The sequence below is a fragment of the Rhinatrema bivittatum genome, chromosome 8, assembly GCF_901001135.1.
Source record: "Rhinatrema bivittatum chromosome 8, aRhiBiv1.1, whole genome shotgun sequence".
In the NCBI taxonomy this organism is placed as follows: domain Eukaryota; kingdom Metazoa; phylum Chordata; class Amphibia; order Gymnophiona; family Rhinatrematidae; genus Rhinatrema; species Rhinatrema bivittatum.
This window is the reverse complement of record NC_042622.1, coordinates 222,557,677-222,570,786: the sequence shown is the minus strand read 5'-3', so window position 1 is coordinate 222,570,786 and position 13,110 is coordinate 222,557,677. Positions and strand designations below refer to the sequence as shown.

The 13,110-nt window shown below is 50.5% G+C and overlaps 1 protein-coding gene across 2 annotated transcripts in view; it reads right to left on the bottom strand.

The window, feature by feature from the left end:
• Nucleotides 1-13,110, bottom strand: part of LOC115097685 (transducin-like enhancer protein 1) — an 82,758-nt gene that overhangs the window by 49,211 nt on the left and 20,437 nt on the right. For both annotated transcript variants that reach the window (XM_029613632.1, XM_029613633.1), the window contains one exon: nucleotides 3,860-3,904. In XM_029613632.1, coding sequence (XP_029469492.1) covers nucleotides 3,860-3,904 — 45 coding nt within the window. The remainder of the gene's footprint in view (nucleotides 1-3,859; nucleotides 3,905-13,110) is intronic.

Here is a 13,110-nt window from a genome sequence, read left to right as displayed (position 1 = left end):
AGCGAGGAATCTTCAGGTGGCGGTTGACCGACGAGGTCCAGGATGGGCCTGAATGTTCCTTCTTTCTTGGGAATGATAAAATAGATGGAATAATATCCAGTATTTATTTGTTGTGTGGGCACCGGTGTTATATCCTCTAAGGCTAGCAATCTGGTCAGTGTAGCTTCCACTGCCATCCTCTTGGAAGGGTCATGGCACCCCCTGCCATGACCCTTGCTATCCCGGAATCCCCCATTCCACAAACTTATCCGGAGGGAGGTGGTGGAAATCCAGGTAATATCCCTCTCGAATGATGGCTAGGACCCACTTGTCCGAGTTATCTCGACCCATCTTTGGTAGAATAGGGCAAGTCTGCCCCCTATGGCTTCTTCCTTTGGACAGGTTGGCTGATTTTCATTGTGGGGTGCGGCTGGGGCCTGGGCCCGAGCCGGCTCCCCTTTTGTTGTGCTTGTTCCGAAAGGACTGGCTCCTGCCTGTGGGGCGAGCCGCTTGATATGTGCTTCTGTATGGGTTAAAGTGCTATGATCCTCTGCCCCTGGAAGTTCGGGGGAAGGGTCGCCTGTTTCTCTTATTCCTGTCCTCCGGTAGCAGCGGCAGTGGAGATTTGCCCCATTTGTTGGCTAGTTTCTCTAGTTTGCTTCCGAACAGGAGGATTCCCTTGAAGGGCATCCTTGTGAGTCTTGTTTTGGAAGATGCGTCAGCCGACCAGCTTCGGAGCCAGAGTTGTCTTCTGGCTGCCACGGCAGATGACACTCCTCTAGCTGCGGTGCACACCAGATCAGAAGCGGCATCCGTGAGGAATGATACTGCTGGTTTCAGGGCTTCCCCCGGAGTGTTGTTCCTGGTCTATGTCTCTACAGATCGCGGCACAGCAGGCTGCGATCTGTAGAGACATAGCAGAGTCGTCAAAAGACTGTTTGAGGATGGATTCCAGACGTCTGTCTTGAGCATCCTTGAGTGCTGCTCCTCCCTCAACTGGAATAGTAGGGCGCTTCGAGACTGCGCAGACCATGGCATCCACTTTCGGACATGCCAGGAGATCTTTGGCAGCTGAGTCCAGAGGGTACATGGCTGCCAGAGCACGCCCGCCTTTGAATGCAGTCTCCGGGGCATCCCATTCCAGGTCAATTAGCTGCTGGACGGCTTGTAATAGTGGGAGATGACAGGAGGTCTGACGGAGCCCATCTTAGTAGGGGGTTCGTCTTAGGTTCCCCCAAGGCACTTGCGCCCGGGATAGCAAGCTCTTTCAAGCTGTGTGTGACCAGGTCTGGAAGCTTGTCCTTGGTGAAGAAGCACCTCATGGTTCGGTGGGACTATGTCCCCAGAGGGAGTTCCCCTTCCTCCAAGGGTACTGATTCCTCATCTGAGTTGTCCGTGTCCCTGAAGGTGGGGCTTCTGGGTGGTGGAATCACTTCCCTGGGCATAGAGGGTCCCGGGATGTTGAGGTCCTCTGGTGGAGGTTGTGGCCGTATTATCGGAGGCCCCGGTTGCATGTGGACAAAGGTATGTAGGCCTTTGAAGAATTCCACCCAGGAGATAGATGCTGGTTCTAAATTAAGAGGCACTGCGTCCCTGGGGAGCCCCGTTCGAGGGAGGGTCCCGCTGTGTGACGCTAGGTCTGGCGTACTGTTCGAGAAGCTGGAACCCGGCACCGGCTGGGGAGGGCCATGGGCTGGATCCCCCAAGGCCTTCTCGCACTATATACACAGGGCCGTGGCCTCCTCATGCTGTGCAGTTCTAATGTGGCATGCTGGGCAAAGGCCCTGAGCCTTGAGCTTCTTTTCCGGTGGTGCCATGGCTTGTGCGCGTAAAATGGCTTAGTTATGCGCTCCGGCACCGTAAGTTGTGCGCGCAGGATTGGTATGCGCTCAGGGAGATGTGCGCGTTGTGCGCACAGAACGAAGTTATGTGCCCGGCACCGTAAGCGCATGGCTATGCGTGTCGCTTGTGCGCACGGTACTTGGGCGTGCGACGTTGTGCGCACGGCTCGCCTCTGTGCGCACGGATCAGGGCGGCAGACAGGGCGGCGAACAGCTCAAAATGATAACGGCGACCACACGGACAATATGGCGACCACCTCGGAGGGACTCCACGTGGGAGGACCCTCGGATCTGACCGGGGTCTAGCCCTGCTAGGGCAGATCAACCCGGTGGCACTGGTCCCAGCTGGCGACCTGTGTGACTCCTCGAGCTTCGAAGACCGGAGACTTTTAAATAGATTTCTACCTTACCTTGTCTCGGCACTTCCCAGTCTTGTTCCGGGTGGTCTCCGGTTGCGGGGGTGGGGGAGGGAAAATACCTTCACCTCCGCGCTTGAAGTTGCACCTGCTGCCTCTCAGCCTCACCCGATGTCTGGAGCTAGGTCCCCACTGAGGGTCGGCCGCAGGACCGAGGCTTACCTCCGAGGGCTCGCGGAAATCACCTCGGGAATTCTCAACTGGGGGAGGGACCCAATGAGTGTCCCCGCAGGAGAGCGGGGCTCGTCTGTAGAGGAAAGATTTCTTCTTGTTTTGATTTTCTTTGCTAAATTACTCTAACGCTATGCTAGCGTGCATAGAATCCTGAACTGCTATGGAGATGGAAAATACTGAAGAGCTGCACTTCCTGCAGGGCTATATGTACTAGGGCTGACGTCAGATTGAAATCTGATCCGTCTCCAACTGCTATCAGGAGTACACTATACCTATTGGTCCTGAGTCCATCTGCTACACGCTAGGAAAGGATGTTTTTGAGACTGCCTTCCGCTGTCACCATCCTCCATAGAGGAACAGCAGCTTATCTAACCTCTGGAAAGCATTCGTGACTTTCAGGTACCTCAGCAGTGCCCTATGCACATCCAGAAAGTGTAAGGACTCACACTCTTCTCCTGAAAGCTAGCAGTGATATCACCTGATTTAGAGGAAACTCTGACAACTTTCAGTAAAAAGAAAGGCGCTGGCCAAATGGTGTCCAAGTCCTTCAAAAACACTGAAAAAAGTCTAACAGTGCCTGGAGCTCCAAGATTATTCTGGCTGAACAGATGGCCACTAGGCATACTTTTGTCAACGTTAAATCCTTGACAGACACTTCCCTCAGTAACTCAAAAGGAGCTATTGCTAAGGATCTCAGCACTAAGTTCAGATCCGAAGACAGGATCACCTGGTGAACTGGACACCACACATGTTGCACCAACCCCCCACCTCTCAAAAAAAAAAAACATGCTACAACTGGGTATGAAGACAAGTGACCACCCCCAAACTTATTCCTGTAGACATGAGGATTGCCACCTATACCTTTAAAGAGCTTAGTGCTAAACCCTTCTCCAAACCAACTTGCAGAAATTCCTGGATTGAAGTCAATTGGGCTGTGAAGAGGGACAGATCCTTGCTATGGCGCAACACCCCAAAGATCTTCCACACTCTGATGTATGCCAGTGAAGTAAATACCTTGCCTTTAGCATCGCTCCTATTACTGCTTCCGAATAGCCATTCCTTCTCATTTTCTTCCTTTCAATAGCCAGGCCGGAAGATAAAATGGAGCTGAATACTCCATTGTCACCGGACCCTGATGATGAAGACCTAAGTCCAAGTAGTTCCCCCTACCTTCTTTTTCAGCTCAGTTTAGGCTGTCCAAGGAAGATCGACCTGCCAGACCATCATCCTGGGAGTTTAGCAAAAAAAAGCAAACAAAAAAATCCTTCCTGCTGCACCCAGCTATAAAGGGGAACATGATATCACTAAAGGTTTGTGCTCTCTGCCTCCACCTGCTGGTGAATAAGGATAACCCATTCATCTGGTCTGGTCTGGCAGGACAAGGAATTTACATTTCTGACAAGAAATGAGCTAAGAGGTATTTATTTACCAGGACTACAATCTTCTCACCTCATCCACTATTAAGTTATCTTCACTTTTGTCTGCATCGCTGCCCTGAGAGGGAGAGACAGAGACACAGATAGAGAAAGAGAAATTCTTAAGCTGAAAAATGTCAGTTCAAGGTCCATCAAGTTCAGCATCCTGTCTCTGACAAGTGGCCAAACCAGGTCACAAGTACCTGGCAAATCTCATAATCTTGTTATTCATTCCCAGGGATAGCAATAGATTTCTTTAGTCTACCTGGCTAATAATGTGTTATGGACTTTTCTTCCAAACCCCACTATGCTGGTCACGTTGCTCATATCCTCTGGCAAGATTCCACAGCTTGACAGGCATTACTGAAAAAGTTTCTACATTCTGTTTTGAATCTGCTGGTTGTTAGTTTCATGGAGTGTCCCCTTGTTTTAGTATTATCTGAAAGGGTAAATAACCATCTTTTATCCATTCTACCCATTCATAATTTTGTAAATTTCTCTCATGTCCCGACTCTTTTCTAAACTGAAGAGTTCTATCCTGCATAGCCTCTCATCATAACAAATGTTTCATCCCCTTATTTTTGGCATTCTTCTCTGCACTTTTTCTAGCTCCTCTCTGCCTTTCTTGAAATGGGGCAACCAGAACTGCACACAATACTCAAAATGCGATGATACCATGGCTCCATACAGAGGCAAAGGAAAATTGGTTCTTACCTGCTAATTTTCGTTCATGTAGTACCACAGATCAATCCAGACTGCCGGTGTTATGCCTCCCTTCCAGCAGATGGAGACAGAGAAAAACTTGAAGAGCACCCCCTCTTAACCTGGTGTGCTTACTGCATCTCCTCAGTATAAAGATTATCCAAGCAGAAACGAGAATGATAATGGATAAAGCAAGGACAAAACAGAGAACTTTTAACAGAAACTGGCGGAAAAAATATGCCAAACTCAGAATAAGAAGAAACTTCTAGCTTTCTTCTGTAATCTTCTGCAGCAACAACGAATAACAGAGCAGACTCAAGAAAGGAACTTAGTGAAAACCCCCATAAAGGGAGGGCATCTGGACTGATCCGTGGTACTACAGGAACGAAAATTAGCAGATAAGAACCAATTTTCCTTTCCCTGTATGTATCCTGATCAGTCCAGTCAGTTGGGATGTACCAAAGCTTCCCTATGTAGGGTGGGATGTTGAGAGTCCCACTAGAATGACACTGCTCTCAATGTTGATGACATCCGGAGCTTGGACGTCCAAACGGTAGTGTTGAGCAAATGTATGAAGAGTCTTCCAGGTTGCTGCTCTGTAGATTTCTTGCAAGCAAGACCAACTGGCATTCAGCCCACAAAGCCACTTGAGATCGTATCAAGTGCGTTTTCAACCCATCGGTAATAGGTTGGCCTCGACAAATGTACGCAGACGAAATAGCTTCTTTCAACCATCGCGCAATGGTCGCCTTAAGACGCTTTATGACCCTTCTTAGGTCCGCTCCACAAGATGAACAAATGATTGGAAACCCGGAAAGAATGTGACCTTCAAATAGCGCAACAGAACCCTTCTAACATCCAGGCGCTTCAATTCCCTCGCATGAGATACATCTGGAGAGATATGCAAAAAAGCCGGGAGCTACACTGACTGACTTAAGTGGAAGGCAGAGACCACCTTTGGCAAAAAGGAAGGAACCATTCTAAAACTGCAGAATCAGAAATCCGCAGAAAAGGCTCCCTACAAGAAAGGGCTTCGATCTTAGAGATCCTCAGAGCAGATCACCACCAAAAACACAGTCTTTAAATGTGAGGTCCTTTAAAGTGGCCCATTTAATAGGTTCAAAGGGAGCATCACACAAGAACCTACGCACCAAATTAAGGCTCCAGGACGGACAAACTGATCGGACGGGAGGATTCAAGTGCTTCGCCCCCCAGAGAAAACGCACCACATCCGGATGGGACACCAGAGTTCTACCATGTACCTTGCCTAAGAGACAACCCAAGGTGGCCATCTGGACCCGAAGGGAATTAAAGGACAACCCTTTGGCTAAGCCTTTCTATAAGAATGCCAGAATGTGCACCACTGAGGACTGGCGGGGGAGAATGCCCTGCTCCCGACACCATGATTTGAAGACTCTCCATACCTTGACGTAAGTCAGGGAGGTAGAGGTCTTCCTTGCTTGCAGGAGAGTAGTAATCACATCCTACAAATAACCTTTCTTCCTCAATTACACCTTTCAAAAGCCATGCTGCTAGACAAAAACGATCTGCTTGGTTGAAAAATATAGGGCCTTGATGAAGCAGATTTGGAAGATGTCAGAGCCTCAGGGGACCGTCCACTGCGAGACTGACAGGTGCGCGAACCACGGCCTTCGGAGCCACTCCAGGGCCACTAGAATTACCTTCCCCAGATGGACCTCTATCCATCGAAGAATCTTGCCGATCAGAGGCCAGGGAGGGAAGGCATAGAGGAGTACCCTGGTCGGCCATGGAAGTACCAACACGTTGACTCCCTCCGCCCCGCGTTCCCTTCTGCAACTGAAGAAATGCGGAGCTCTGGCATTTCTTTGAATTGCCATCAAGTCCAGGTGGGGAGGCCCCCATCTGCAAGAGAGTAAGTCCATCACTTTGTCGGAAAGTTCCCACTCTCCTGGATCAATCCAAGGCTGACTCAGGAAATCTGCCTGTATGTTGTCTGTTCTGGCGATGTGAGATGCCGCAAGAAGGGTGAGATGCCACTCCGCCCAGGCCATAAGTTGTTCCGCTTTGACAGCCACTGCCTGACTCTTGGTGCTGCTTTGACTGTTGATGTAGGCCATATCATCATACTGTCTGCCCGCCCGGTTGTGCATCAGTGGTAGGAAGTGCCGCAGCACCAAGTGAACTGCCTTGGTCTCCAGGCGATTGATGGACCAGCTCCTCTGATGACCACTGGTCCTGAACTGATCGGGACTGACAGACCGCTGCCTAGCTGCTGCCTAGCCGTAAAGATTGGCATCTGTAGTCACAACGACTCACTTAGAAACCTCAAGGTCCACACTGCAATTCAGGTGCTCCGGTACAAGCCACCAGCCAAGACTGGACCTGGCTGAATCTGTGAGAGGTAAGGGGACCTGAAATTCCTCCGACTTTGGATCCCAATGGGAGAGTAATGCTCTCTATAATGGTCTCATATGAGCAAATGCCCATGGGACCAATTCCAGGGTGGATGCCATGGAACAAAGGATCTGCAGGTAGTCCCAGACCTTGGGGAGTGGAAGAGACAAGAGACAATGGACCTGATATGTCAATTTGGCGATCCGGTCCAGCTGGAGGAACACCCTCCCCACACGGGTGTCGAACCTGGCTCCCAGGAAGTCCAGCATTTGAGACGGGAGGAGGTTGCTCTTGGCCTGATTGACAACCGAGCCGAGAGATTCCAGAAGACTCAAGACTTTGATAACCGCTGTCTCACAAAGGGTTCTCATCTTCGCTTGGATGAGCCAGTCGTCCAGATACGGGTGAACCAATACCACTGCCCTCCTGAGAGCCGCCGCCATGACCACCATTACCTTGGTGAATGTGTGACGTGCCGTAGCCAGACCAAACAGCAGGGTACAAAACTGGAAATGCATGCAGAGGACCATGAAGCGAAGAAACTTCTGGTGATCCTTGTGGATGGCTATGTGCAAGTACGCTTCTGTTAAATCCAGGGAAGCCAGGAACTCGCCGCTGCAAACCGCCACAATGACCGAGCGCAGAGTCTCCATCTGGAAATGTGGAACTTCGAGTGCCCTGTTCACCTTCTTCAAGTCAAGGATCAGTCGGAAGGACCCCTTCTTCGGGACCACAAAGTAGATTGAGTACCGCCCTTTCATTCACTCTGCCGGGGGAATGGGAACTATGGACCTCAGAGAGGTCAGCTGGTCCAGGATCTGTCGAATGATCTGCTCTTTCATGCGAGAGCCGCAAGGGGAGACCATAAAAAAGATCTTGGAGAGGCTGGGCAAATTCCAAAGCGTAGTTGTGTTCTATTATGCTTAAAACCCACTGATTGGAGGTTATTTTGGCCCATTCCTCGTAGAAATTGGATAGCTGTCTCCCCATGGGAGGAACAGAGGAATGGGCCGACCACATCTCATTGAGAGGACTTGGCTCCACGCAACACTAATGCGACCCCGTCGCAAGAGGGCCTACAGCCCCAAAAGGAATGAAAACCAGGCTTGCTACCTGCCCGCAGGCTGCCTCTGACCCGAAGTCCGCGCCCTGCTCTGAAAAAATCTCTGTTGGCCCCAAAAACGAGAACGGGAAGGAAGCCTCTGGAAGGCTTAGTCTTATCCTCCATGAGCTTGTGAACCTTTTTTCTCTCCCAGGGACTTAATCAGCTGCTCCAAATCTTCGCCAAAGAGAGAAACTTCCCCTTGAACGGCAACGCACTCAACTGGGCTTTGGAAGAGTCATCGACCAACCAGCTGCGTAGCCACAGGAGCTTCCTCGCAGAAACTGCGGACGCCATGGTCCTTGAGGAAGTACGCAGATCGTACAAGGCATCCACTCCATTCGCAACTGCCGCCTCCAAGCACTCCGCCTGTGCAGATTCCTGAGGTGGAATGTCTCTGGAAGTCAACTGTTGTACCCAGCGGAGGCCCGCCCGGAGCATGAAGCTACTACAAAATGGCCGCTCGGATACCCAGAGCCGAAACTTTGAATATCCACTTCAGGAGAACCTCAAGTTTTCTATCCTGGAGGTCCTTGATGGCTGCTGCTCCTGCCACCGGGATTGTGGTTCTCTTCATCACCGCAGACACTGAGGTGTCCACCCTTAGGGAACTTCAATAGCTCCAGGGTCTCTTCAGGCAAAAGGATAAAGTTGTCCATAGTCGACCCACTCGCAAGCCTGCCTCTGGCACATCCCACTCCCAGGTCATCAATTGCTGAACCATAGGATGAAAGGGAAAAGTCTTTGCTGGACCCCTCAATCCTGCCAGGACCAGGTCCACCGAATTCTGAGGCAAGACTTCCTGGGGGAGCTCCAACAAGACCCACGGGATGAGTGGGTCTAATTCTTCCCTGTGGAACAGACGAACCACCTTGGGTCAACACCTTCCAGGAGAGACGCCTTTCCCAGGTCCTCATCTGGTTCCGCCCCCAGTAGGGGCAAAGGAACCGCCAGCAGGTCCGGAGCACCAGTGCCTGCTGTCTCCGGGATGGCGGGACCTTCTGGGAGGAGCCCCACAGCTTTGTCACACGAAGGGACCCCTGGGAGTCTAGGCACCTGAGAATCTTCTGGGGAGGCCCCTTCAGGACGTCCCTGATGCGAAGCCCTGCTCTGCTGAGCCTGGGTGAAGGAATTAGTGCAGCCCCCTTCCCCCACCAGGGGATCGGGCTCAGCCTCAGAAAAGTCCTGGCAGGGATCTAAAAGGTCCTTAGGACTGCCGGGGACCAGACACATCGAGCGGGAGATGCCTTGGTCCGCGCGTCAGCCAAAGAATTCAAGATGGCCACCATTCCCGCTATCAGCGGGAACAGATCAGCCTGAGCTTCCTGAGGGGGCAGATCTTTTCACTGCACCACGGGACTTAGCAGTCGACCCCGGCTCCCTATCCAAGGTACCTTCCCCTCCAGGGAGGCACCAAGCACAGAGCCCTGAGCAGGAGAACCGCAAAGTGGACTCCCCGCAGGCGGCACAGCGCACCGGACGCAGCATGGGGGAGCACGGGGAGGCGCCGACGGTGCAGAGGAGAAGACGCGGCTGCAGTCTGAGCGGCGGAGAAACGCCGCTTTAGTGAACCAAAAAATGAGAAAACTGCCCATAAGCAACCCGAAGCCCGATCAACTGAAAAGGAAAATTGGTTCTTACCTGATAATTTTCATTTCTGTAATACCACGGATCAGTCCAGACTCCTGGGTTTTGCCTCCCGTCCAGCAGATGGAGACATAAGTTTTCACAAATTCTGCCCTATACCCTGAGGTGCCACCCATAGTCTGTCAGTATTACTCAGTAACAAAGCAGAATGGATTAAAACCCAACCAAACATATACAATAAAATTCATTCTCTAAACTGGCTCACTACAACCCCAAAAGGGAACAGAAACCAAAGAACCCTGTGAACAAATTGATCTTCAGATCCAAAAATGAACACACATACAGACGAGCGGACTCTCCATTGCCTCTTATGCCTCAAATGGGCGGGACTCTGGACTGATCTGTGGTACTACAGGAATGAAAATTATCAGGTAAGAACCAAGTTTCCTTTCCCTGTACATACCCTGATCAGTCCAGACTCCTGGGATGTACCAGAGCTCTCTTTATTGGGATGGGTTCTGGAAAGGCCCGCTCGAAGCACTCCTTCTCCAAATCCCCCTGAACTCAGATTTTGAACATCCAGCCGATAATGCTTTGCAAAAGTGTGTAAAGACTTCTACGTAGCCGCTCTGCAAATCTCTTGGGGCGAGATTTGTTGGCACTCAGCTCATGACGCTGCCTGCACCCGTGTAGAACGTGCCCGAAGACCCACCGGCAAGGGCCTTCCATGCAGCAAGTAAGCTGAACTTATAGCCTCCTTCAGCCAGCGGGCTATTGTAGCTTTTGAAGCCATATTACCTCTCTTCGGATCACTCCACAGCACAAAAAGGTGGTCTGACAAACGAAATGCATTCGTAACCTCCAGGTACCGCAGTAAAGCCCTACAAACATCCAACTTCCGCAAGTCTTTTGCGAGGGGAAAAGATGGAAGCTCCACCGATTGATTCAAGTGAAAGGAGGAGACAACTTTAGGAAGAAAAGACGGGACTGTCCATAAGGAAATACCCAACTCCGAATTCCGCAGGAAAGCTTAGCCTCCTCCAGTGGCACTTTGAGGTCTAACTCCGCCAGAATCGCAGGAATAAGCAGCCCGCTCTTCCTTTCGAAATAGATTGACTACCTTCGGGTTGTCCCCTTCAAACATCTGGGAACCGCGGCCTGCAGTTCCATCCCCCTCTGCCGGGAATTTGGACTGTGAGTCCTGGTCCTCCGAAGAATCCAAATCTGTGTGTTGCACCACGGACCTTAAATGATGCTTGACCTTTGCAGGACCAGAGTCCCCTTTGGCCCTGCCCAAGCTCCCTGAGGACCAAGACCTCTTTCTGGCTGATTTGTGGGGGCCTAACTCTACCACTTTGCTCTCAGACTGCTTCTTCTCCAGGAGTCAATCGATGCGGGGATAGGGCGGGAGGTAAAATCCCCTCCCCCATCACAGCCCTCGTGGCTTCCCTAAATGTGCCCAAAATGGCATCCGTTCCCGCACTCAGCGGGAACGGATCAGCTGTAGTAGATTTAATGGCAGCCGGCCCCGAAGAAGCCCTGCTCATACTGTGCTGCCCATCCTGGACCAAATGGAGGGTCCATCCCCCCAGGAATGCACTCTGAGCAAAGCCCGTCGTGGGATAGATGCGCGGCAAGCCGAGCTCCGGGGCAGCGAGGATGGCCTAAAATAAAGAAGAAAACGCGGCAAAAGTAACAAAAAACAACAGACGGGCGAAGCAAGGAGGGAAGGGAGAGTCGGCGTGGCAAAATAGAAAACACTTCAAAAATATATATATATTTTTTTTTACCACAGCATTGGCCCGGCAGCCGTCCTTATGTCCTGTTCCTTCTGGGGGGAGTGAGCCGGGCTCCCCGGGATCACCCCCAGAACTGTTCTTTTTGGGTAATAGGACCCTTGACCCCTACCCACAGCTGCCAGCAACACCAGAGGGGATAGTCCCCTCAGGATCTCCCAACCCTCTGGGCAGCGGAAGAAATCTTCAATTGGAGCCTTTTTTTTTTTTTTTAAATCAAACTTTTAAGTGTAAGACAAACAAACCCTGCCTAACACCTTTTTTTTTTTTTTTACACTAGATCAGAACAGACAGTTTTGCACCTCCACCATCTGCTGGAGACAGAGAAATACTGAGGAGATGCAGGTGGCACACCTAGAAGGGAGGCATAACCACAGCAGTCTGGACTGATCCGGGAATGTACAGGGAATATATTTTCTGTTTTATTCTCCATTCCTTTTCGGACCATCCTAACATTCTGTTTGCTTTTTTGACTGCAGCTGCGCACTGAGGATTTCAATGTATTGTCCATAAAGACTCCAAGGTTCTTTTCCTGGGAAATGACTCCCAATACAGAACCCAACAATAGTGCACCTGTAGTTGGAATTATTTTTCCCTATGTGCATCACTTTGCACTTTACCACATTAAATTTCACCTGCTATTAAGTTGCCTAGTCTCCCTAGTCTCACAAAGGAAAATTGGTTCTTGCCTGCTAATTTTTGTTCCTATAGTACCACGGATCAGTCCAGGACAGCTGGGTTTTGCCTCCCTTCCAGCAGATGGAGACAGAAAATCTTCAAGAGTGCCCCCTCTTAAGGGCAAGTGCAGCCTGCATCTCTTCAGTATAAGAGTATCAAAGCAGAGAAAATTAGTAAAGAATCGAACAGTCTAAAAAGAACATTTTGGCAATGGACCGGAAGAACTTCTATATGTGAACATAGATTAATGGAAAAAAATTGAAGGAACAACAACCTTCAACAACCGGTAAAGTATTTGTATATGTAAGCATTTGCTGACTGAGCAAGCGGACTCTCCAGAGCAAGTATCCCAGGCGGGCATTTGGACTGATCCGTGGTACTACAGGAACGAAAATTAGCAGGTAAGAACCAATTTTCCTTTCCCTGTACGTACCATGATCAGTCCAGGACAGCTGGTATGTACCAAAGCTTCACTACTCCGAGTGGGACCTGGAGAGACCCGCACCTAGCAATCGTCGCCTTGGACGCCATGCATCCCCGTTTAGGCCACTCCACAACATGAACAGATGATCTGACAGACGGAAAGGATTAGTTACTTCCAGATAACGCAATAGAACTCACTTGACATCCAAACACTGGAGTTCCCTGGTGTGAGGATCATTCTTTGGTAGATTAGGGAAAGCCAGGAGCTCAACCGACTGATTCACATGAAAGGCAAAAACTATCTTAGGTAGGAAGGAAGGAACCGTCCAAAGGGAAACCCCCAAATCGGAGATACGTAGGAACAGTTCTCTAAATGGAGGGCTTGTAGCTCAGAAACTCTCTTGGTCAAACAAACGGCCACCAAAAACACCTTTTTCAGGGTGAGATCCTTCAGAGTTGCCCTCCGGAGCATCACGCAAAGCCTTAAGGACCAAATTCAAATTCCAAGGACAGATTGGATGGACAGGAGGATTCAAGTGTTTGGCACCTTGCAAGAAGCGAACCACATCCGGATGCGCCGCCAAAGCTGCATCCCGGAGCTTCCCCCTCAGGCAACCCAGA